At 41.3% G+C, this 24,430-nt stretch overlaps 4 protein-coding genes across 4 annotated transcripts; 3 read left to right on the top strand and 1 right to left on the bottom strand.

Annotated features, from left to right (window-relative positions):
* Nucleotides 1–361: 361 nt before the first annotated feature.
* On the bottom strand, nt 362–5,509 carry phf23b (PHD finger protein 23b). Its single transcript, XM_072376931.1, has 5 exons — nt 4,994–5,509; nt 3,707–3,738; nt 3,502–3,594; nt 2,067–2,670; nt 362–1,982 (listed from the first exon to the last, which is right to left on the bottom strand). The coding sequence occupies exons 1-5, from the start codon at nt 5,019–5,021 to the stop codon at nt 1,789–1,791; spliced, it is 951 nt and encodes a 316-aa protein (XP_072233032.1). The 5' UTR covers nt 5,022–5,509; the 3' UTR covers nt 362–1,788.
* Nucleotides 5,510–5,830: 321 nt separating this feature from the next.
* elp5 (elongator acetyltransferase complex subunit 5) lies at nt 5,831–8,391 on the top strand. The gene is made up of 8 exons (XM_072376933.1): nt 5,831–6,154; nt 6,246–6,306; nt 6,433–6,513; nt 6,839–7,050; nt 7,307–7,482; nt 7,567–7,662; nt 7,759–7,859; nt 7,947–8,391. The coding sequence occupies exons 1-8, from the start codon at nt 6,100–6,102 to the stop codon at nt 8,053–8,055; spliced, it is 891 nt and encodes a 296-aa protein (XP_072233034.1). The 5' UTR covers nt 5,831–6,099; the 3' UTR covers nt 8,056–8,391.
* Nucleotides 8,392–8,988: 597 nt separating this feature from the next.
* On the top strand, nt 8,989–18,834 carry ctdnep1a (CTD nuclear envelope phosphatase 1a). Its single transcript, XM_072376338.1, has 8 exons — nt 8,989–9,721; nt 12,294–12,360; nt 15,685–15,803; nt 15,900–15,971; nt 16,192–16,308; nt 16,404–16,515; nt 16,750–16,834; nt 17,552–18,834. The coding sequence occupies exons 1-8, from the start codon at nt 9,617–9,619 to the stop codon at nt 17,610–17,612; spliced, it is 738 nt and encodes a 245-aa protein (XP_072232439.1). The 5' UTR covers nt 8,989–9,616; the 3' UTR covers nt 17,613–18,834.
* A 2,104-nt stretch (nt 18,835–20,938) lies between these two features.
* On the top strand, nt 20,939–23,990 carry LOC140281612 (gamma-aminobutyric acid receptor-associated protein). Its single transcript, XM_072376110.1, has 4 exons — nt 20,939–21,182; nt 22,543–22,621; nt 22,717–22,835; nt 22,980–23,990. The coding sequence occupies exons 1-4, from the start codon at nt 21,093–21,095 to the stop codon at nt 23,058–23,060; spliced, it is 369 nt and encodes a 122-aa protein (XP_072232211.1). The 5' UTR covers nt 20,939–21,092; the 3' UTR covers nt 23,061–23,990.
* The last annotated feature ends 440 nt before the right edge of the window (nt 23,991–24,430 follow it).

Here is a 24,430-nt window from a genome sequence, read left to right as displayed (position 1 = left end):
AATTACGGCATAACAGCAGTTTGGTAGTTTACTACGTCATAAAGACCTCATGAGGAGCTGGCACTAACACTGAATTTGTTTTTGCAGGATGAGCCAGATGTGGACCGGGAAGACTACATGGACTAAAACTTCAACAGCTGCACTGAAGCTTATGTGGGAACTTTGTACGTCCGGATATTTATTCGTTTGCTTCTATTTAATTTGACTGATTTATAGATTGCCAATTAGCTCCCTCTGGTGGTGGAGGACAAACATGACAAACACTTTGCTGTGTGCCAATATTAATTTAAAGAAAATGTGACACCTGCCTCTTTTATTCCTCTTGTCTGCGTGTCGATTCAATACAAATAAACGTAAATAAAGCTTTTATGTTCCCAAAGAATTTTTATTTTTCAAGCTACAATTAAAGAAAACAATATCAGACTGCAGAAAATATAGAATTTGCTTGGGTATTCTCTTTCTTTTCACTTTCACATATGTACAGTTGTCAAAGAACAGGATATGTACACAGAATTGAAGTAGTACAGAGAGTGCAACTGCTACTGAAGACTTGCCAAGACTCTCCCATCAACGAAAAGAAAAACAATGTGGTAAAAAACAAATGAACAAACGCCACAACCTACGCAGCCTCAACGTATTTTCTGTACACTACAACTTTGTTCTCGACGTGAGAAAATCCTGCCCTTCCTCCGACGCAGGTGCATCTCTAATCCCGCTTCTCAGAAAGCTAAGAAACAAACAATGACATGAAACGATAAAACAAATATTTTACAACCATTCATAAACGAGCCTCAGTCACTTTTGACAACGTAAAGCACTGTAACTTTATGACAAAAAGAAATGGAACAAAAACCACACGAAACAAAAACAACAAAACCGAACAGCTTTCAATGTAAATGTTGTTCGTAGCAGACGGCTGTCGATCGATTAAACGAGCCGGTCAGAAACCGTAAATGCAGAATCTCATCGACTGTAGCTCAGATTCTCCAGTTCCAGGTGCGCACCAGGTGGAAACGGTGCCGGGGTCTCTACTCTCACAGTGCGCCGCTGAAAGGACTCGTCCGTGTGCAGCTTGAAACTTCGTTATATGGATGCGTATGCTGATTATCGCTTAAGTCAAGAGGAACCTTACACTTTCAAGTTCAGTGATCGTCACCGACAGCAAAAAATAAATCTCAAGAATACCATAAAAAATAAAGAGCTGCCCATCTATCATCATGAAATATTCTGAACAAATAAGGAGTGACAACTTTTGTCTCTTTAAGATATAGAATATATAGGCTCTACTTTTGTCAGTGTTTAAATTTCGCATCGGTTTTAAGTTAAGAAATGGCCGTCAGACTGAGAATTATATTCCTTCACAGACTAATTTACAAGTAATAATAATAAAAAAAAAAAAAAAGGATCTTCAGTGGATGTGAAGACAAAGTGTGAAAATTTATGTGCACATCATGGTACGTAAAAATAAAGCCAATTAATGTCGGAGTAAATCAAACAAATGAGTGATTCTCAACCGTTGTCTTCCGTCAAGTTCTTCACAGTAGCCAAAAAGAAATCAAACATTTTAAAAATGTGAGGGATAAATAAAGAACTGTTGTGATTGTCGAAGGGAATCCTACTGGGAACCGATGATGCAGGTGCCATCCAGGTGGTGATGTAGGCTGTTTTGGCTGTAGGCATCAGAGAAGTGAGAGTCGGTGGACAGCAAAAGAAAAGAGGAATAAAGGAAGGAAAGAGGAGGAGAGGAGGAGAGAAGAGTGCTCTTCATTCCTTGTGTTTTCTTCACTTTTAGGTGTCTTTTTTGTGTCCTGACCGCCGCACGTCTCTGCACTTGTGACAGTAAAAGATGTCGGGAACATTTGACTTCTTGATCTTTGCACACGACAAATGCACCCATATGCTGCACTGGTTGCACTCGATCATCGGCCGCCCCGCGAATGGCTTCCCGCAGTAACAGGTGATCAAGTCCCATGAATCATCCCCTGTGTGGATAAAGGGATCAGAGTTAGAGGACATCAGGCAACGCGTGATTAGAAGTTATTTCACATTTTACCAGAAGCACATACCTGACTCAACCATGATGTCTTCGTCTGCAATCCACGTTTCACCCTCACTGGAGCTCATCTCTGCTTCCCTGGATTCGTCGGGCTGAGCCTTCATGCTGGAGGTGGAGCCCCCGTGCGCCGCCAGCTCCTCCCTGACAGCTCGTACCTCGGTGCTTGAATTCCGTACCTCAGAGTCTGTCTCGCTTTGAGCAGCCGAGCTCTTGAGCTTCTTCGGTTTTGGCTGTTTGGAAGAGTTTTTGCTGCGTTTTATGCGGGCTCTTTTCTCGCCTTCGCTGCTGCCGCTATCTGCCGCCGACACGGCAGAGCCCAGAGACAGCTTTTTCAGTTTTTTATCCTTTTTGCGCTCTGCCTTTGTGGTGGCCTGGCTCTCGTACAGGGAGTCTTTAAGGCGCATCTTGTCCAGGAGAGTGCTGTCAGAGTGCATGCGACGAATATTTTTGCCCTTATTTGCTCGAGCTTTGCGGACAAACGTGTGGATGGTATGAATGTCAGAGCTCCCATCTGCCCAAGTATTGCCCATGGAGCTGCTGCCTCCACCACCTCCATCTGCTGACAGCCCTGAACTGTGTGCAGAGCTGGATGAAGTTGGAGACCAGGAGCTTTCCTGCGGGGTAAAAAAGGAAACCATGTTAGCTCACCTTCACACTTTAAGTAAACTGGGCATTGATGGTAATTACTAATGAAGCACAATATTAGAGAAAAATGACATTTCAGTGTAATTAAGGAGAAAGTGCCAACTTTGTTGAATCTCAAACAGCTGCTAAAAAAAAACAAAAAAACAAAGATTGTCAGACTAAGAGCGGTGTTTACTCCCAATGATACGCTGCTCTAAAAAGGATTAAACGCCCAAACTAAATAAAAGATGGATTTTAAAATCATCTGAATGAATTAAAGAATCATTCAGAAACCACAGCGACCTTTTAGTCAGAAGACTGTGTGACCTATAATTTCCTCAGTTTTAATGTTAACAAAACCTTTCAAAAAATAAAACTGTATGAAGACATGACTGTTGCAACAATGTCTCTGATTGGATACTTTCTTATTTCCAATACCAGTCTATTGTACTACAGAATAACGTTTATGATTTAACATGTTGTAACAGCTTTTTCTTTTTGGTTTGGAAGGCATGCAGATCTGATAAGAGCAGAGTTTATCTAATTAAACAAACAAGTAATTGCTGCGCCATGACAGAACCTGTCTGGAAGTATCCTCATTTTTAAATGTAGCTTTAGAACATTGTTATTCTAATTTTTCAGCACACATCATTTTTAACTCGGCTGACGGTGAGGTCCCAGTTTCATTTCAATGCACGTGACAAATAACAAAATCATTTCATTCTTCCACAGATCACAATGTCCTTGCTGTAGCAGCATATTGTGCAGCCCCGGTATTCGCTCTCCTTCTAGTATTGTCAGTAACATGAAGAACTGCTCACCTCTTTTGGGCTGGGGATGTAACCAGCATAAGCCAGGACGAAGCTGCAGAACTTGTTGAAGTCTTCAACTGTCCTCTTTCTCCTCTCTGGGGGCTACGGAGTGTAAAGATCTTTGTTAGAGAAAGTGAAGCTAACCTGCTCAAGCCTCCAAGGCATAAAGTTGAACTGAATCAAATTATAAACAGCAACATTACAACAGACTTACCAAAGGTTCTGTTTTGCACGTCAAGAGTGAATCTGGTGCAAAGGGGAGAAAAAAATATTTCTGTAAGTGATAAGTGACCACTCTTCATTCGCTCAACGTTTAATCAGAAACAGCCAGAGAATGACAAAGTGCAGGGTTTGCTTAGGGGTGTGTTGAGAAACCGAGTAGACTAATATTAGCATTAGCTTGCTAACACAGCTCAATAACTTAATCGGGATTATTCGCGTCAAGCATGTTGAGCTTATTCAAGAGCCGTGTTTAGTTACGTTAAATCGACATGATATTTTAATAGTTAAACCAAAAAAAAAAGTAGGGAAATATTTAGAAAATATGCCCGCGGACGCCAACGCCAGTCGTCTGCGTCCAACAACGGCAACCGGTGTCAATTGGTCACCATCTTTGAACTTCAAATGCATTCTTAACGTCCAGATAGCGACCACAAGCACGCGTTCATCGATTTAAACACCACAGACAAGACAAAAGTTTGGTTTCGATGTCAAGAACTTGTCATTTTGAAATGTCTATTTTCCATCTGCTAACGTTAGCTGACATTCAGAGGGGAAGCTAACAACAGGTTATGCAGTTTGCAGCGGCAACGGTAAATGAGTTGAGCTTCGAGTTTGCTAATCACATCCAAACTTAATTTGAGCAACTATGCGTTGCTAACAACTAACTTTGATTACTGAGAGATCTCAGCTGGGCAAACAATCAGACAACTTGCAAAAAACGCTTTCTTGAAATGGTAGTGGGAGGTTCAAGTTGGAGGAGAAACAGCTTGAGAGCTAACTTGGTGTTAGCAATGCGTTGCTAAAATTGCATCGGGCGTGTCAGGTTTGTCAACTACGAGGTTCGAGTTAATGTTTTAATAAACCATTTTAAGTGGATTGTTTGACTTATTAGGTTTAAAAGTGACCAGTTAATATGGTTTTCGCTGGTATGGTAACATTGCTTAATCAGTAAGCTTGTAACGTAAGCTAGGTGATTCGGCGCGTTAGCTAACTAGCAAGCTAATTGAACTGAACAATATAACATTCGGTTAGCCAAATACATAAATCTTATCAAAACTACGCACAAATCACAAGACATCGCTTTTTGGAAATTTAACAATAAGAAGTGCATCAGTTAGGTGTGAACCATGCTACTAATACAGCATACGCAATCAAACCTAACGCTAACATTAGATTAGCAAGCTTAGAGCTCCCAAAACGACAGTTTTACTCTGAAAATAGTAACGTCACATTAAAAATGTCAAGTGAATTACTTTTCGACAATACTTATGAGACATACCTTGGTGATCAGACATTATGTCAAGCATTGTCGCCTCACCGACAAGGCCTCGATCCGAGAAGAAGAAGCAGTTTGCGAGCTAGCCGGAGCGTAGCGGCCGTCGCTGGGAGCCTTCCCCGGTGTGACTGCACCTTATTCCCGGGTAACTTTCGCGACAAAAAAGCCAAGGGCACGGGTAATGAGAAGCAGTCTCCTCAAACACGCTTCTGCTTGAGTCGAAGCTGTAATATCCCCCCGATGGGGATTCGTAATAACGGCTACCGTTAACGTCGCAGAAACAAAATAGTAATTCCACTGTCGTTTAACGTGGTACACTTAAAGCTCCCTTTTCTTCGCCCATGCATCTATAAATCCATCGGTCCGAAAAGACAGCATAAGTTTAAACTCTTATTAAATAAGTGCGGGCGATAATTGTTGATCCATGATAGGAACTTCTCATTTGAAGTTTTTCGATCCTTCTCTGTAGGCATACACACGGCCAGAGTTCAGGTTTTTTTCCGCACGGTCCTCTCCGTGCGCGGCAGAAACCTCTTGAGTGGTCGATGCTACATTGGATCATCTGGAAGGACACAGCGGGAGGGATGCTAAACTGTGATTGGTCCTTAGGGTTGAAGTGAGCAAGCGGATAGGTTCCTATAGCGGGAGGAGGCTGGGTCTGTCAAGAGAGCTGATCCAATCTAGTCCCAACTTTCTTGAAGCTCCTACGAAATCATTCCTGTGTTGTATGCTGGTTAATGTAGTTTTATTTACGTGGTCATTCATTTTCAGTTCAGGTAGTCCTAAATTATGTTAAACTTCATTTCCCAGCAGTAAGTGACACTGAATTCCGGGGAAGTATGGGATATGATGTTTTTGAATCTGAGCAACCCAAACATGCTATCTAACGAAACAGACTGGATTTTGATCCTGCAATGAAAGCTCTATTCGTTTAAAAAATAGCTAACAGCAACTTTAAGTACAGATTATTCTTTGTATTGGACCATGCCGCTCCTTTTCCGTTAAAATTTCTCTATTTTATGTCGTAGTTTTCACCTTTAGTTAGTTGATAATTCAGAAGAATGCTAACTAGCTGAAGCTATCCGCGTCTACCATAGTCGAGTTTTACCATGTTGGCTGAGCTACTGCAAGGCACTGATACTGGAGGTTTTCTCGTAATACAAGGTGATTTTTTTTAATGTCGTATAATTTCCTTTTACATTGGAAACAATACCATGCCTGTGATCTATTCTGACTAAAGATAATGTATTGATAGATTCTTGTAGTTGCTCCGGGCGAACCCTCCTGAAGAGCTTAATCAATGCTGCGTTGAACAGGTATTTAAAGAAATCTGTGCTATGACTATCGAATCGTGTACGTGTTTTCACCTAATGTGTTAAATGTATATATTCAGTAAAGGCATAATTACAAAGATGTCCCTTCACATATTTATTTAATATTAGGGAGGAAACTGTACATGTCCTTTGCTTTGACGTGAGTGAGGAAGAACTGAAAGATGGATTGAAAACATCCGTTACTCAGAGGTAATTAAGATGAGTGATTACGTTTCTTTGTTGTTGGATTTGAAGTAATTTACCAAAAAACCCACTTAGATTAAACTCCTGTGTGAGTGTTTTCATCTCTCTTTCTCATATCTAAGAAACTGAATTTCTTTGGTTTTTCATGTGTTGTTCAGGCAAATATTGCAATTATGTTACCATGACTTATTAAAAGTTGTGCCAGACATGTTGTCGCAGTTTTTAGACGTATTCGAAACTAAGTGATTGGTCAAATAATCAGAATAAGCATTAGACTGCCTTTTATAACTTCAAATCAAAATAACTATTTATATCCTGTGTCTTATTTCAGGCTCCACATACACAATGCCTACATAGACCCCCTTGGGTGGTCTGATCACCCAGCTTTCACTGTTCACCAGTTCAATTTGGTGGAACTTACACATCTGGTTAAACAAACATCGCACACAAAACCAGCGACGTTAGTAATCGACTCTCTGTCATGGATATTGAGACACGTGAGTTCGCCTGCTGTCTGCAAGACGCTCCAGCAACTCAAGAAAGGTGAAACAATTGTACTAATCTACATGACACTGTCATTGTGAGTCTTTTTTGTAGTCTTGCTTAAATGTAGGAAGGTACGTCTTCCAGGGATTCAGAGTTACTTCAGTGTGTTGATCTTTGCCGGAAAAAGCTAAGGGTTCTTCTGTGTATGTTCCAACATCATAACCTCCTCTCTGACCCATTTTAGTGTAAAGTGGAACTGTAAGATGGTGCAGTGCTTCGTCTATTTAAGGATCATTTTCTGTATTTTCATTAGGGGGAGCTGTGAGAGCTATAATTGGCCTGCTCCATGCAGACATGCATCAGCGGGGCACTGTGGGAAGTGTCTGCCACTTGGCTAATTCAGTCATCACCGTGGCACCTGGAACGAAGGGGGATGAAGCAACGGCAAAACTAACAAAGCGCTCAAAATCGGGGAAAGTTTTGCAAGATGTAAGTAGCGTTTTTTTTCCTCCGGGATTACTTTTTAATGTTTCCTATTTTGTATTATTGGTAGCTTTGTATTTTCATCCATAGGAGGAGATATTCAGCATCAATGAGGATCTTACAGTGACCGTGCAGAGTAAACCCAGCAATCCTGAACACAAACAGAGTGACACTATCGAGCAGCAGGTGCAGTTTTAACACGTGCTCGATACCTTAATGTCATACGCAGATGAATGTACAGGATATACAGGGCTGAAAATGGTCCTCTTTGTGTTTCTGTAGGTGGACCCAACAGCAAACCTGACTTTCAATCTTCGATTGTCTGACACAGAGCGAAAGGCCAAGGAAAAACTTGCGCTTCCCTTTGTCTTCAGCAAAGAGAAGTCAGAAAAATTGACCACCAACATATTTAGTTGCTTACGTTCCATAACTATTAGAAATCTTAACACACTTTTTTTTTAATCCCACAGGAAAACAGCTCTGCTCCATTCAGGCCCGGGTTCAGGAAGAATTCTGTATGAACCTGATGCCAACGACGACTATGACCAGGAGGACCCTGATGATGACCTTGATGTCTAAAATTAGGGCGTAAAAACTGACTGATATTACCAAAGAGCCATGTGTCAGATCTTCTTAGCTATTGAAGACACCAAGTCATTTTCAGTTGTGGAGAATCAATTCCTTAGACCACCTTAAGGAACTTTGAAGATGTAGAATAATGTCTCTTGTAAAATCCAAGACTTTTTCTTATTTTTATTGGTTGCCTTATTTTATTTGAACCATTTTTATCTCTCTGTGATACTTCTCTGCTTTGTGCTTCAGAGCTCAGAAAAATACATGAGGAGGGCTCACGTGATGGTTAAAGTAATACAGGAAAACTGATTTCTGTGACAATAAATGTTTATTTTTCTGACATTTCCCTAAAAGTCCCTCTTTTCATTTGTCCCCTCTCAGGAGCCTTTAGGGTTCCTTATTTAACTGTGAAGTTAGATGTATTGCTCACAACTGTCTCAGTGCTAGAAATGTGATGAGAGAGCGACAAAGAGTGTCTCATAGCCACAAACACAATTACTCTTGGGTCAATCTGTGCTGTTCAGTAGCAGGATTTGAAATATTCATGGCATCATGAAATTAATGACCTTTAGTATGAGTTATAGGTTGGCAAGTCTATGTTTCTACATTTATGAAATCTGGCACGGTAAATGGACAGTGACAATTTGAGTTGTTTTATTATGTTATAACACAACCCACATTATTATTATTATATGGTTTATTGGCACCAATTAAGCCACCGTTATCGTAACAGCAAATATTATTCATCAAGTTTTTTTACAAATGCGCTGAAATAACTCAACACGAAGCTAATTAGTCAGAAAATAAACTGAAAACTGATACAAGTGGTTGATTTAAACAAGATTTTTTAAATGGGACACACTCGCTTGCTCGACCACATCTGTTTGTTTTCTTTCCACGTGGACGTGCTGCGCGCAACCAAGGAGCTCGTCGCGGAAGTGACGGCAAGGCGGCGATGGCGGCTCGCAGTTTCATTCCGGATTTCCACTGGACTACAAACTGATTTTAACCGGACCGGTTAGACTTTGGAGAACTTTTGCAAAACTGTCTCTCTTCGGATGCCGCACAGACCGAAATCGCGTTGAACCGGTGCTTGTCAAGGAAGGGCCCCACAGCTTTTTGGGGGTATTTTTGTCCTAGGTTCAAGGTGGTCACCCTGTCGAGCTAGCGATAGCTCTGTGGCTATTAGCTAACGGTGGTTAGTACACATACAGCTAGCTCCAGAGCTAGCTTGTCAGCGAGCTGCGTGCTAAGGTCCATACAGCAGCGCTCGCCGTGCAGCGGCTTTTCTTTTGACCACGTCCACATTTGTCTGTCTGTATTACAATGCGAATGCTCTTTATCTGGTGATAATTGTGCCACAAGTGTGCAGAGCGAGGTACTCACACGTTTGCTTGGCCTCTTGAAAATTTAAATTGCTAGTTTGGCGGCTGAGGCTAAAGACGGATTTTGACTGTGTAGCAAGCAAGCCCCCCCTCTGTAATTACTAGAGCAACTTCGCTCAAAAGCGCGTTATTCAGTGAGAATTGAAGTTGAGTGTCTGTGGGGTCTTTACGTGCTCATCAACATGCTGAAGACCCGGCAGTGTCTACTTGGCATCCGCACTTTCCTCAGTGTTACGTCCAGAATATGGGGCTTCATCATGTACATCCTCAGGAAGCACCTACGAACGGTGAGAAGGGTTTTATTCGTGCGTGTCAATAGATCCTGACAAGTGAGCCAAGGCTTTACGTCGCCAGGAACCCAAATAATGTTTCTCACCTGGGTTGTGGTCTTCTGTCTCATAGTGTGCATCCATCAAGATGATCTTTGGCAAATAATATGTAGATTTCTATGAGTTACCGTTCAACAAAACAACAGATACGATTACTTCTAAACAGTGTTTACTTTCTATTCATATTCAAGTGTGTCAACCCATTGACTACATTCAGTATCTATTCAAATGGAGAGCTTCTACTCGTGATTACTTACACATTGATCTATCTTTAAACCGATAAAGTTAAACAGATAAACAGCTGTTTGTGAAGTAACACTTTAGACCATAAATTCCAGCTAATTGGGAGAATTTCAGGTAAAGTCCTTAAAGTCTTTTAGTAGTGAGATTTTGAATAGTGACCTAAAAAAATTGTATGAAAATGCAAGCTGATGATGAAAATTGTTGCAGATTTATTTTTGGCCCGTCATCAGATTGATTGATTGAGCACCTATCTGGGCGTTGTTGTTGTGTGACCAGATTGTGCCTGAATCCAGCTCCAGCCAGAAGTCAAAACCTTGCTCTTTCAAGTCACATGTAAATCTCAGCTAACACAAGCCTGCTGGTAACCTTTAATTGCTCTTAAATGCCTCCACAAAAAACAGATGATGTGATTAATTTGACCGGCTTCACCTGCCTGTAACTTAGCACGCAGGTGTTTCTGAGTTGCTAATAGACTCTCATGTGTGGTGTAACATGAGTGGACTTCGACTCCTGCAGCGTGTCAAACTAACAAAGCTTGGAGGAGTGCCCTGTGTGTTGTAATCATCTTGCTGCTTGAGGTTTGTCCGCAGTTTATTGTGTGGCAGTAACACTTGTGGGTTGTCAGCAGGCCCTGAGAGTGAGTAGTTCAGTCCACGCTACGGCTGAAGTGAGAGGGATTATGTCAGCACAGAGAGTGCACTGTTCTCTCCCTCTGTTTCTCACCAGCAGTTTAGCTCTGTTGTTTACAGTCTGTGATGCACTGGAAGGGTGTCATGATCCAGGGAGCGCGTTCGTATTAAGCGTCGAAATGGAGCAGACTGGTCTAGGTAGATGTCGGAAATGTGTGATGGAAAATATCAGAGGTGTCTACTTTGATCCAGCTGACTCGCATTTCTAAATAACCTCTTTTTATAAATTGAATAATCCCGTTGAGTGAATCGGGCCATAACGCAGAGCAGCCTGATCCAAAAAGGTGGATCAATAAAAGATTTATTGGATTATGAAAATGAAAAGCTGATCACAATCCCTTGCACGCCACTCGACTGTACTGTCAACAAGTGACGAGATGATTGTTTATTATACTTAGTGATGCGAGTGTTGCGTGATATGGCCACAGTCGCCACATATGGTGTCCGTGCACAAACGGTCTGCTAATGCACACGAAACTCCCAACTTCGTTGAGGTGGTGGCAGGACCCAAATGATTAGTTGCTTAATCGACAAAAATTTTACTGCAACAATTTTGATAATCACTCTATCGTTTCTGGAGATTTTCATTCAGATATGTCAGAGATAGTCTGAGGTGTCGTTTATGGTAAGACAAACGTTAAGATTACACCAACTCAGGCTCTGGAACTAATCATTAATCACTCACTTAGGACAGTAATGGACAAATGAATTAAAAGACCTGCCGGTTGATAATGATAGAGGTGTCCTGGTTAGTTGCCTCCTGGTTAACCAAGTTATGTGTGATTACAAGTAGAAGATTCTTCAAGCAAAAAATATTTAGATAGTTAATTGATCTGGGAGCAAAGGACAGTCAGAGTTTACTGGCCAGGGATCCAGATGGTTTCTGTTGGAGTGCTGAGTTGTGGCTGAGGCCCCCCTGTGATGCCCAGCAGCTGCTGCCACCACCAGTAGGCTTCCCCCAAGCTCCCTCTGCCAGGCAGCAGCGGGAGGGGACACACAGGGAGGCCCTGTCCACCGGTAAGGAAGCAAGCAGCTCAGTCAAAGTCACCCTGCAAGTCTTCCTTTGTGTGCGTGCCCCATGTTCCGCTGACACCCACCGACAGCTGGGGGGATAAAAATAACCCTGTGAGGAAAAGTGCAGAGCTCCTGGTGCTCAAAAGGATAGTCACTGTAGTCCTTTCTGGTCGGGGGCCAGAAAGTTGCACAGGAGGAGCTGCAGGGTGTATAAAACCAACTTCACTTTTCATTCTGGTGTCTTCATCCACCGGGACTTATTTGTTGTAAACAGGTTAAATATGTAGCTAAACGTATTGGTTTATAAGAAATTTCCGCCCCAGGTTATCCTGAGCACAGTTAAGTTTCAGTCTTGATCCTATTTTTCCATAAGAAGATAACTGTTTTATGTAAAATAACTCAGTTGCCTGATTTAAAATAAAGATCCACTTTTAGTGGATGAGAGCAAATAAAGATTGGAGGCTGGAAGGCTCTATAATAATTGTTTTTAGGTTTTGTCTTGGCCTACTGTGTGCTCTCTGTATGTTGTGCTGTTTTAACTCTGGTTTGTTGAAGACTGTCTCATTTGCCTCATTCATTTTCAGATAATCCAGTATCAGACGGTGCGATACGACACTTTGCCCCTGTCGCCCATCTCCAGAAACAGACTCAGTGAGTACACAATTGCTTTCCTTATTTAACCGCCCTGCTAAAGCATCTCAGCTCCTGTAGAAAACCAGAAACAAACTGTAAACATTACTGGGAGGCATTGGTGTTGTCCTGGTTTTGATGACACGGAGTCGAGACACAATAGCAACAACTTTGCGGGATGAAATTAAGGAGTTAAACCGGTTTGTCTTGGAGGAAGTCATTGCACAGAAAGGAACATTTTCTTAAACATGTCACACTCGTGCAGCTTGACATTTGTATCACTTCCTCCCCTCAAAGTATAAGACCACCAGCTCAGACAGACAGAACTCCATAATCCTGTTTATTCTCTCCTCACGAGGAGACTCTGATTAGTTCTGACAAACTCATTTATGTGTCATGACTCTGGGGGTTATGGCTCCAAGGTGGATCAGATGGTTATGTTCAATCCAGTTATTATTATCTTGTCTATTGTTGGGTTCTGAGTTTTTAATAACATACCAACAAAAAATGCTTTTGTTTGGGCTTACGAGTGCTAAAAATGAAACTGCGTTTTACAACAATACAGTTGAGAGCCAAATATGTCGAGTAGCAAGAATGATTTTGTTCTGTGTACCTGAGTTTCCAGAAAGTAGAAGCACTTGAAAGTGTTGTTGCTCAGCTGTAGTGTGTCTAAGTTTAATGAGAGGATGCCCTGTTAATGAAGCATGCTAATAGAAGGCACTCACAATTGATTTTGAATTCATGAGTAAATAGCCGAGAGTTCTGTATCAATGCTGGATAATGTAATCAATCATTTACATTAGAAGTTCTACTGCTCACCGAAGTGTTTCTCAGTGCTTGTGGTGTCAGTTCTGCTCCGTCTAATTTGATTGTGTCCACTGCTACACAAACAGCTGCTGTTCCTCAGATACAGCTGAGTAAGAAGCGTACGGTTCAAACTGTTGCGTGATGGGGAGGGGAGAATGTGTGAAATTTAGTTTCCTGCCATGAATTTTGGAACGAGGTGGTAGTGGTCTGGAAGTGGAGAGGAAACGCAAATGGTGTAGACAGCTCTTACATTAGCTCAGACCGGTGTGCGCTCTGAATGGCTTCCCCTGTCGGCGGAGAGCTCATTCAACAGCATGCTCTTGACTTAGAGGAAGGATTGTATTTCAGTTCTACTTGACTTGGCGCTCATTCACCCCTCTGACCTCAGCTGGAGATCCAGATCCAGTCTCCACTGAATGAGTGATTCCTTTGCATTCGTTTGTCTGTATCGTGCGTATTGACACGCCAGTAGGCAGAATTAAAAGTAGTCTTTAAATCTACACTTCACATGGCCTGTTTTGAAGAGAAATCTTTGATATTGTTGTTATTACTTTCAGTAAATTCTGAATGACAGCGTGCCAAGTAAAAGCTTCTCCTGATCATAAAGCAACAACTTGTTTTCAGTCAAACATTGAAGTGATAAAATGATAAAATCCCCACTCTTGGAGGACATCCATTCAGTTTTTATTTTCTAAGAAGCTAAACTAAAGACAGATTTGTGGCCTGGACTTTACTAATGAAAAATGAAACTAGTTGACAGACTGGATTTTCAGGGTGGAGCCTTTTCCACCATAAATTTACAATCAGATTGTTGGCTGGCTGTGCCTTTAAGTGGATGAAACGTTTGAACACTCTGTGGCACTCTCTGTATCATCCTGAAGAACGACCTCAGCTCCACCAAACCTACTTTCAGCTGACAGAATGAGAAAAGTCTCCAAAGTTTCTAACGTCCACCTCGACTGTAGAGGAAATGGCTGCCATCTCCGCTGGTCCTTTACCTGACATCAGCCTCCTTACCATCAGTGATTCAGACACTCGTCTTGATACTTTTCATTGGACCTGCACCAAACTAAAGTTCCAACGTCAGCTCCGTGTTCAGTGCAGATTCATCTCTGAACAGCACTTTCATCCAATCATCTTCAACCCGCAGTAACCCTGCTTTCCTCTCTTTAGGTGTTACAGGTGGTTAAGGCTTTTCAGGATGTAGATCCCATCTCCTTCAGCTGGTTTCTTACAGTTTGGTCAACATCGACTCCTGTTTCTCTCCATTTCCTTGGTTGTACATTTTCTGTTTTTCGGGAGCTTTCTGTCCTGACCTTTGTTTCCCTTTTACAACCTCCTCATTTTGTTTGTACTTGCTTTAGATTTTAGATTTCCCCACACTCTTTGTTGAATTACATCTCGAAGGAGTTTTATAATCCTTTCCACTGACGTCTGTCTTGCCTTGTTCCCTGACAATCAACAGCTCATTACACTCTGCCAGCGCTCTCTTTTCACTGCAGACTAATTTGCATGTTATGACTTTTACATGCAGTTCTAAATTCTAAGCTGATTGCAATTTTTTTCCCTCTACTTTACCAGAAAAAAGTAGAAAAAAATGCCTTAATTTACAAAAACTGAGTGAATCCTCCGTGTGGGGATTTTTTTTATCTTGTTAGCCAGGGGTTGTAGTCTTAACAAATCTGTTGTTGCACACTGAAAAAAGGGGGGGGGGGTCTACTTTAAAGCCATTTTTATACTCGTCAGAAAACCCAGTAACACTTGTTAACAGTTAGATTTAAAATGCAATGGGAGAGCGTTTAATCCGCAGTCATTCCTCATCAAATGACTCTGCAGCAGGTCCAAGTTTTTATTCATTCGGCGGGAACCCAAACAACAAAGCTAGTTTTCAGTGAGGGTGCTGCGCCCTGGCATGTAGCTGCAGCTACAAGACCGGTTCTGAATGCACTGCAGCCTCCAGAGCACTGAGGGTAAACACAGTACAAGTGGCAATAGTAAAGAATCAAATGCATTTGCTGTAGCATGTTTACCCACCTAAAGGAAGAAAATGAAACCATTGTTCTGTTCCACTGTTGGCTCATTCTTTGACTCCAGTTTTAGGTTAAGTACCCTACAACTTTAACTGCAAAAAAAAACCCTGAAAAAGTGTGTGCGCCACTTTTCTTGTGCGCACCCTTTGTACATGAGGCCCCTGGACTGCTACGTTCATTGTTTTGCTGAAACTAGAAAGTCTTTTCTTTAAAAGGTAGTTGCTTCGAAGCCTGCATTTATCGTTGGGCATTAATGGTGCGTTCCCAGATGTGCACGTTACTCTAAGCTTGTGCACCAATGCTTCCCTGTACTATCGCGGATGCCAGCTTTTGAACTGTGTTCTGATTGAAAGCTGGATGGTCCTGCTCCTCTTTAGATGTTCTTCCAGAACAATAAAGTCTCAGTTCCAACATTTTATATGCTCGTTCTTACATCTGTGCTTCCACTACATGTAGATTTCTTGTATATTTTTAGTATAAGTGTCTGTATTTTTCCATGAAACTCTAGATGCAGTAAAAAGGAAGATTCTGGTTCTGGATCTGGATGAAACACTGATCCATTCCCACCATGATGGGGTCCTCAGGCCCACAGTGAGGCCTGGCACGCCGCCAGACTTTATCCTCAAAGTATGAGCCATCTGATGTATGAATATGACCACAAGTACACTCAAGTTTAAACCCTGTTGTCGTCCATGTGAACCATCTGTTTACTCTGCCACGCAGGTCGTCATTGATAAGCATCCAGTCAGATTCTTCGTTCATAAAAGGCCACATGTTGACTTCTTTTTAGAAGTGGTGAGTGTCCGTCTCTCTGCTGTGATCTTCTTACTGTAACATGGTAGCGGGGAGCCAAGCGCACAAACACCGCTGCTCTGGTCAGGTTACAGTTCATCCTGACTCAGTTACCCTGCTTGATGTCATGAACTAATATTTGTTTTGTATAGAGGTTTATTAAACACTGACTTTAACTTGTGTGCAGTGAGTATTGTGTACCCTAAACACTTTGTGTGCACAGGTGAGCCAGTGGTATGAGCTGGTGGTTTTCACGGCCAGTATGGAGATTTATGGCTCAGCAGTTGCAGACAAGCTGGACAACAACAGGAACATCCTGAAACGCAGATACTACAGACAGGTACCTCACTACGCTGTAATCAGGACGCTTTGACACGTGTTCATTGTCCTTTTTTTTTTTTTTTTGTAACTTCTGTGGTTTCTTTCTTTTGCCAGCACTGTACATTGGATCTAGGTAGTTATATTAAAGACCTGTCTGTAGTACATGATGACCTGTCCAGTATTGTTATCCTGGACAACTCGCCTGGTGCTTATCGTAGCCATCCAGGTAAGTCTTTCCCTGTTTCTCTGTGCCTTTTTGTTTCATTAACTTTCATTAATCACTGCCCAACCTTTTTCCACCCACTGAGGAAAGCATATCATCTCTACCCTTTCAGCTTTATAAAAGTCAGGGTTTCTGCTTTGGTAAAGCTGTGTGATCCTGAGTAATTTGAGTATTTTACATGGAAACAGGAGTTTGAGGAAAATGTATCTTTATGACTGTCTTTTTTCTGCCCTCCAGACAACGCAATACCCATCAAGTCCTGGTTCAGCGACCCTAGTGACACAGCACTTCTTAATTTGCTGCCTATGCTGGATGCACTAAGGTAACAGGCGTAATAAAGTTGGCATGAAAGCAAACAGACAGTGCAAACACCTGAACTTGATGCTTACTTTATCCATCGTTTCATCTCGTCTGCACCCTTCCTGAATTGAAACGATCATTTAAGAGGTTTGAGGGAACAACCACGACTGACTTGCGTGTTTAAAGTTGTCCCTACATGTTAACAACCAACCAAGTAACACCTCTTTCATCTTTTTCTTAAGAAAACAATACTCCAAAGAGTTACGGTGTCATGTTGCGAATACAAAATACCTTTAAGGTACTTCTACTCCAACATTTGCAAACACTTTTCCTCCAGTTGCTCTGAGGAGTACTTTGATATATCGTTGTGTGCCTAATAATAGATGAGAGTGAATGTGTGTACTCGGGTGACAGATTCCCACTGGTTTGAGTTAGCCTAGTTTAGCATTACGACTGTAAGCGAAAGTAGTAAAAACAGCCTGATATTTTGTTGATGTCTTGGTGAAGCAGATTGGATGCAGAGTGTTTGTTACTGAAGGGTTGATGGGCATCATTTTTAACTTGGGAAGTGTGAGGCTGTTTGCTCCAGCCTGTTTCCAGTCGCTGTACTTATCCTGACTAAAAACAAAGTAATAAAAGATCTGAATAAATGCATTTTAACAACAATCTTTTAATGACTCAGATGATGGAGCCTTCAGTCACACGCAGCTGAATCCCCCCCCCCCTTGCTGTTTTACAGGTTCACTGCTGATGTGCGCTCCGTCCTCAGTCGAAACCTCCACCAACACCGGCTCTGGTGATTGGCTGAATCGAGAGGGGCGGGGCCTGTTGACCGGCCTTTTTTTTCTCTCCGCTGGCCTCCATCCTGCCCTCCATTCCCACGCAGACGACCCACCAGCCCTCTCTGAGCCTCTCAGACGTGTCCTGAGGAGATTAGGGTTGGGGTGACCGCCTGGCTCGGGATGAACAGTACGGGATCACCGGAACCCAGAAACTATGGGGAAAGGAGAGGAAGCCGGCCTTTTTTTGTTTTGTTTTTGTTTGTTTGTTTTTTTCCCCCTTTTTGATTCTTTATTTGTATTTTTTTCCAAAACAAACGGAGCCTCTCTGCCTTACAGCTCCTGATACTGACTGAGTGTGTATGGAGCTGACCTTGTGTACGCAAGTTGGAGTATGCTTGCCGAGTTCGTTAGTCCTTTTTAAACTTTTTCGAAGATTGGGAGGGGGAAAAAAAGAGGATCAGCTAAGCAACAAAGACAATTCTGTATTATTATTTCTTCTTCTCCGTCACCATCGTTGTACTTCAGTCAACAACTCATCAATTGACTGTCTTACCCTCTCGGAACCAATGAGTAGGGGAAAATAGAAAATGACCCCTTTTTGGATCAGCTTCTTGCCCCTTGCTGCGTTTCATTTATTCTTGAGGTACTTATTTCTCTCCCCCAACAAGAATGGATCAAAATAAAATAACTGAACTTTTGCTCGCAACAAACCATCCACATGCATTTTTCTTCTTTTTTTTTTTTTCTGGACAGTTCAGTTTATTTTCCCTCAGCCACAACCATCCCCCCCCCCCAAAAAAAAGCTCTCAATGGGACTCTGATAAAGACTTGAAAGTTGTGAGGAAAAAAAGAATGGCTGTAACGATACGTGGACTGCCGTGCCGCCTTTCCATATCTGATTGTTTCTCTGTTACCACGATATATTATAGAATGAATTCTGCATACCATGACATTTTGCTCCCCCCATTGACATTTGATGCCATCCTGATTTTGTCTAATAGGAATTGCACTTAATTCCCCCCTCTGTTTTTGTTGCAGTTTGTTTTCTATTGGATTCAGATTTGCAGCCTTCTCCGTTCTGTTTTTGCCCACTTCCCCCTACTGTATGGGTTCAACAGTAACACCCTCTATCTTTAATTGCCTTCTGAACAATGTCAGTCTCGTCAAGGCTCACAGCGGCTTCTTATCGGCTCTGTCTCCATGTCTGTGTTACTAATAAAACACTTGTCAGTATCGACCAGTTACCAGTTCAGCTTGTTTTCTTTTAATCCTAATAATCCTGCAGTTCCCTTCTCTTTTTTTTTTCTTTAAATCCTCATATTTGAGCCATAATACTTGTGCAGCTTGTCAGGTGAATAACTTCCCTGGAACAAGAAGCCAGAATTCAGTTTCTATAATCTGCTGCCATCATGTGGTGTGAGAGGAAACTGCACCGGTCTGCTGGAGGAAAAACAAACCTGACTTTACTTTTGAGATTTCCCCCGTTTTTAAATGAAGACAAAAATGATAGATGTGCTCGGCGGATTGTATTTCGTGTTGATAAAAACGACCTCTGTAGAAGTGCTGAAGAGTCCAATCATCACTTGCTCTCCATCAACAGATGGAGGATACCTGGCTGTCACGTTGGTTATTAAATCACTTTTTATACATCTTCCTCTTTCATGAGCATTTTCAGAGGCACTAGTCTTAATTTCATTAGTATGCAAAATGCTGATAATTGATTATTGTCGAACTATGTGGAGTTACGGTGTGATAACTAACCTCTGTTATAACAAACAGGTACGTGAACGTTCATCAATAGTCAAATGTTATGTGTCACAGTGAGACAGAGGAAGAAGTACAGTAGCAGTGCGAGGTTAAATCAGTAAAAACATGGCATTTAACATCCTTACACTCCCTGCTGCTTCTGATTTTAGCTTTAAAAAAGGCCTCTATTCCTACAACCTTGTGAAATGTCACTTCCTGTGTCGTCTTTGTCAACAATTCCTGAAGAAAGTGGCTTTTTGGGATCGCTGTTTTCCCTTTCTCCTCCATCCTCTTGGGAATCTACAGCGTACCCAGTTATTCCACAGATGCATTTTTATTCAGTCGCCCAGCAAACACAACATTATAGATGAGAGCATGCCATATCAGCATTTTAAGGGGGGGGGGGGGCATAGGGCCCAGACCTGAGTCTGAGAAATACCTGAAGAGATAGAAGAAGATAAGGACAATGGTAGAGAGAATTGTTATCTTGAATCTAAGATGCATCTTTTGAGACAGGAAGAAAGTAATGGAGTAAAACCTACAGGCTTTAGATAAGACTTCGTTTTGAAAAATACACCATAAGCAGGGAGGTTCAAACTTACCAAATGAGTGAATGAATGAACTTTGAGTTCGCAGTGAGCTTGTCTAGTTTGACGTACATAACTTTCAAAACTGTCAATGAGATTATTGCTGTTACTTCATACTGGGGTTTTTAGATATGAGCAGACTGCCTCATCACCTCACACCTTTAAAAAAAAACAGAGTATCACATGAGTATGTTGAGTGACTCATTGAGCTGTCAGTCAGGTTTCAGCTTCATGAGGAAATGTCCTACTTTTTTTTTAACAGACCAGTGCACCAGATTTATAATTGAGTATCTAACTAAATTACCAGTTGCTAAAAAAGTAATCTTGACCAACTTCCTATCAACACTGAATGCCATTTAAGAAACGTTAAATGAAAGCTGGTGGGCTACAAACAAAAAATTGCATTAGATGTGATGGAATATATATTTTTATTTGTTTTGGTAATCTGTGTCCAAACCACTTCGAGATGAAAGTTGTATATATAAAATTTGACATTAACCGATCACCAAATGGATTGAGCTGTAGAATAATGATGAGATTGGTTAATTTATTTTACTGGCAACTTAATGACGAAACTTCCAATTCACAGTGGTAATTATAAATCACCGTAAGAAAAATGAATAAATACATGTTAATTGTCATTATCTGACTATTTAAAAACTCCATAATCTAATATCTCCTAAGAGTTGGATCACATAACGAATTCAACCTGGAGTATGGTTGAATGTCGCATGTTTTGGAGTTTCCCCTCTCAGCTCCTGCTGCTGGGCCGCGGTCATATGACAAGGGCAGGCGCCTCCTCAACGGCCTGTCTTTATGCGCAGCTGTTGACAAAAATAAAATATCTCTTCTGGAAATTTTAACGAGTTAACACTCACACTCTTAAAATGAATCTTCTGTAAAAAATAAAGAGTTAATCTTGAATAAGCATCTAATAAATTTGGTCTCAAACAGGACGAGCTACACCCTAAGAACTATACTATGTCTACGTCATGTTGTTATTGTATCCTTCCGCTGCAGTCGCACTAGGAAAACAGCTGTGGCAAGCTAACGCAAGTAACCATCGCCTGTGTTTGTGTGTCAGCGATTTGAGTCGTTCTCTGAGCAAACAGCTATCGTACAAACCCAGAGGGACCGACTTTGTTGTCTGTCATCTCTTTCAACGATGAAGTTTCAGTACAAAGAGGAGCATCCATTCGAGAAAAGGCGGTCCGAGGGCGAGAAAATAAGGAAGAAGTACCCGGACAGGGTTCCAGTAAGTAGCTAACGTTAGCTTGGTAGCTCGATCTGTGTTGTTAGCTGTTTCAAGGCTATCAGGATTTCGGAGTACAAGCTCAAGCTTTTGTACGGCTAGTTGTGTGATTGTAACAAAAAGCGAAGTCACTTGAAATATAAACATAAGTATCCTGATTTGTAGCCATATATAATTATCTTCCGTGTTGGGTGCCACGTTAGTAAATGTCACAACAGATGGCTAATAACGATAGAGGTTAACCAGCCCGAAAATGCGGCCGCATTTCACAGGCCATCTAGTGATGTTCCCTCCGTGTGAGCCCCGAATGTCTGGATCATTGTGAAATATGTCAGGTGACTAAATTACACGACATTGTTACGATTACGCTAACCTCCACGTTATAAAGCAAAACACCTGGGGGTTGTTTCTGGCTCAATATTGTTGTTTCTGCTCCACGAAGTAGTTGGTGTCAACAAATGGGTAACTTGTTTACGTCGATTCGGCTCTCACCTATAGATCGTGTAGTCCACAGGTTTTGGCTAACTTCGTGTCAAACTGACTTCACAAGACTGTCTGGGTTTTTCTTTTCCATCGACTTTCATTTCCCAGCTGTTTATCAGTAGCTTTTATGCAAACACAATTTCCTTTTCAATCAGATTCTCAAATGTCTTCCGTAATGTTTATTACAAGTTCTGAGGTCTACGTCACATTTCCAAATGTCTTACTTTATCTGATCAGAAGTCTAATACTCAGATATTTGTGTGGTGGTCACGTTACAATTTAACCATTTTGGCTACGATACCTTGTTAAAATCATTGCTGATCATTTCTGTGTGGATATTTAGTGCTTTACAAGTACTATTTTAAGATTGAGATATAGAGAAAATACCTAAAATTGTGTCGTAATAAGCATCAAGTCACACTTGGTTTTTCCCCCCTTCTGGCTTGTGTTTATTCTGATAATGGTTAAATCTAAAGTCACACTTGGGCTACTTCAGACAATGCTTGACTGACAGTTTGGTAAATTCTCAGATCCCTTTTCTGAGAAAGGTGAAATGTAGTATTAAAAATACTTCTCATGCAGCCTTTGTTCAGTTGAAAATCTGACTGAGTCACTGGTTAAGGCAGTGTTTCTCAATTCCGGTCCTCATGACCCACCGCCCTGCATGTTTTCGATGTTTCCCTGCTCCACCACACATGATTCAAATGAATGGCTCCTTATCAGGCCACTGCAGAGCTTGATGACGAGCTGATCATTTGAATCAGGTGTGGAGGAGGAGGGAAACATCGAAAACATGCAGGGCAGAGGGTCATGAGGACGAGAACTGAGGAAAACTGTGTTAAGGGCACATTGTACAAAGGTTCTTTTTTTTTTCCTTTAGGTAATTGTGGAGAAAGCTCCTAAAGCGAGAATAGGAGATCTGGACAAGAAGAAATACCTTGTCCCATCCGACTTGACAGGTAACCACTGCAGTTTGTTAAAAATCAGATCGGTATTGTACAAATATTGGCGTGTCACACCAAAAATGTTCTCTCTTTGTACTCTCTTTTATCAGTGGGCCAGTTTTACTTCCTCATCCGGAAAAGAATCCACTTGCGGGCCGAGGATGCTCTCTTCTTCTTTGTAAACAACGTCATTCCACCCACCTCAGCTACCATGGGACTGTTGTACCAGGCAAGACTCTCACTCACTATGACTTTGCTCTCACACTGTGTCTTTACAGGCGTGTGATCTTTGTTTGTTACTTGCTTCCATCAAAGTGAGCCTCTATATGCCTTTTTAATGTCCTGCCAACATTTTTCTCCCTCTTCTTCTCAGGAGCATCATGAAGAGGACTTTTTCCTCTACATTGCTTACAGTGATGAGAGCGTGTATGGGAACAGCCAAAGGGAAATATGATCCCCTTCTAATACTACCCACCTTTCTGAGACCTCCACGTTTCATTCATTTAAATATTAAATCCAGCTCAGCAGCCTATAGTTCCCAGAGTAAATATGTCAAATGCACTTTCACCTCCAATACAACACCTTTCTCCCATCCATTCATGTCTTTATTATTCTGCAGTCTGAATTGTATTTTTGCCTCTACTTTCAATAACAACTCTGGTTAAGTAACCTCATGGCCAGTTACTTTTCCTGGTGGGAGGGGGAATGTGAAGAAATCATCAATTAATCTTGGAGTGAGGTTGTAATTAGAGCTACATCAGGGTTAAGGGAAGAAAAGAGCAATGTGTAGTTTGAAATGAGCCCTTATAAATAAACAGTAAACCTAATTGTTGGGTGTCCAGTTTTGTTGACTTGCTGAGGAATAAAGCTTGTTTAGTTGAGTTTAGGTTTAGGAAATCGTTAGCTCTCAACACTTAAAGTCAGGTAGTTTTACTTGTGGCAGGGTAGAGGAAAACTTATTTGAAGCAGCTGTTTTCGTAGAAAAAACAAGTGAAGCGGCTAGGTTATCTTTTTTTTTGGGGGGGGGGGGGGGGGGGGGGGGTGTTACTGGCCATTCATATCTGTGAATGAGAATATGAGCTGCCCTGCACCGGATCTTAGTAAAGAGAACGATAGAATTCAGACTACACAATCGATTCCTGCTTTCAGTGGTGAGACTATTACGTTGACTGCTACGATGATTATTGTTGTTGTTATTGTTAATTTTAGATGGCTTACTTTCTAAAGGTATTGTAAAGCTGAGTGCAATTTTTTTTGTTTATTTTTTAAGTTTGTCTCTTTTTTTAAGAAAAAAAAGACTACAATTTGAACTCTGTATGCCGCTGCATAACTGGCTCTTTCTCTCCACTCATGACCATACATGATAAAATGTGATGAAAATCCATTTGTACTTCTCGTCTTTATTGAATGCTGTAATTTGAATAAGATATAAGACCTTTAACTGGGGGTTTCCTCCCCAGGTTTTGCTCATATATTCGCATGGTTTGTCTTATCATATCAGCTAGTTTTGGCTGCTCAGATAATGTGCGTTATCTAATTTCCAAGGCAGCTCTTTTTTTGTTTTTTTTTGGTTTGCAAGAATGTGGTTTGTTGGAAGAAAACATTAACTTAATTGAATTTAGCTTCATTCAAATGAATGACAAAATTAAAAGAGAGGGAACAACAGTTGAAGAAAAAAGCCAAAGGATGGGGAAACGGGAACTGGAGGGTAAAGGTTTATCGAGAGTAAAGAAAATGTATTCAAACAAAGTTGCTCGAATTAAGCAATTTTACACAAGTTTTAGACTTTTGAAGACAAAAATAATAGTCTGATATCCCTTTGAA

The sequence above is a fragment of the Leuresthes tenuis genome, unplaced genomic scaffold (assembly GCF_036924035.1).
Source record: "Leuresthes tenuis unplaced genomic scaffold, fLeuTen1.0.hap1 SCAF_22, whole genome shotgun sequence".
NCBI lineage: Eukaryota > Metazoa > Chordata > Actinopteri > Atheriniformes > Atherinopsidae > Leuresthes > Leuresthes tenuis.
This window is presented reverse-complemented; position numbering and strand designations above follow the sequence as displayed.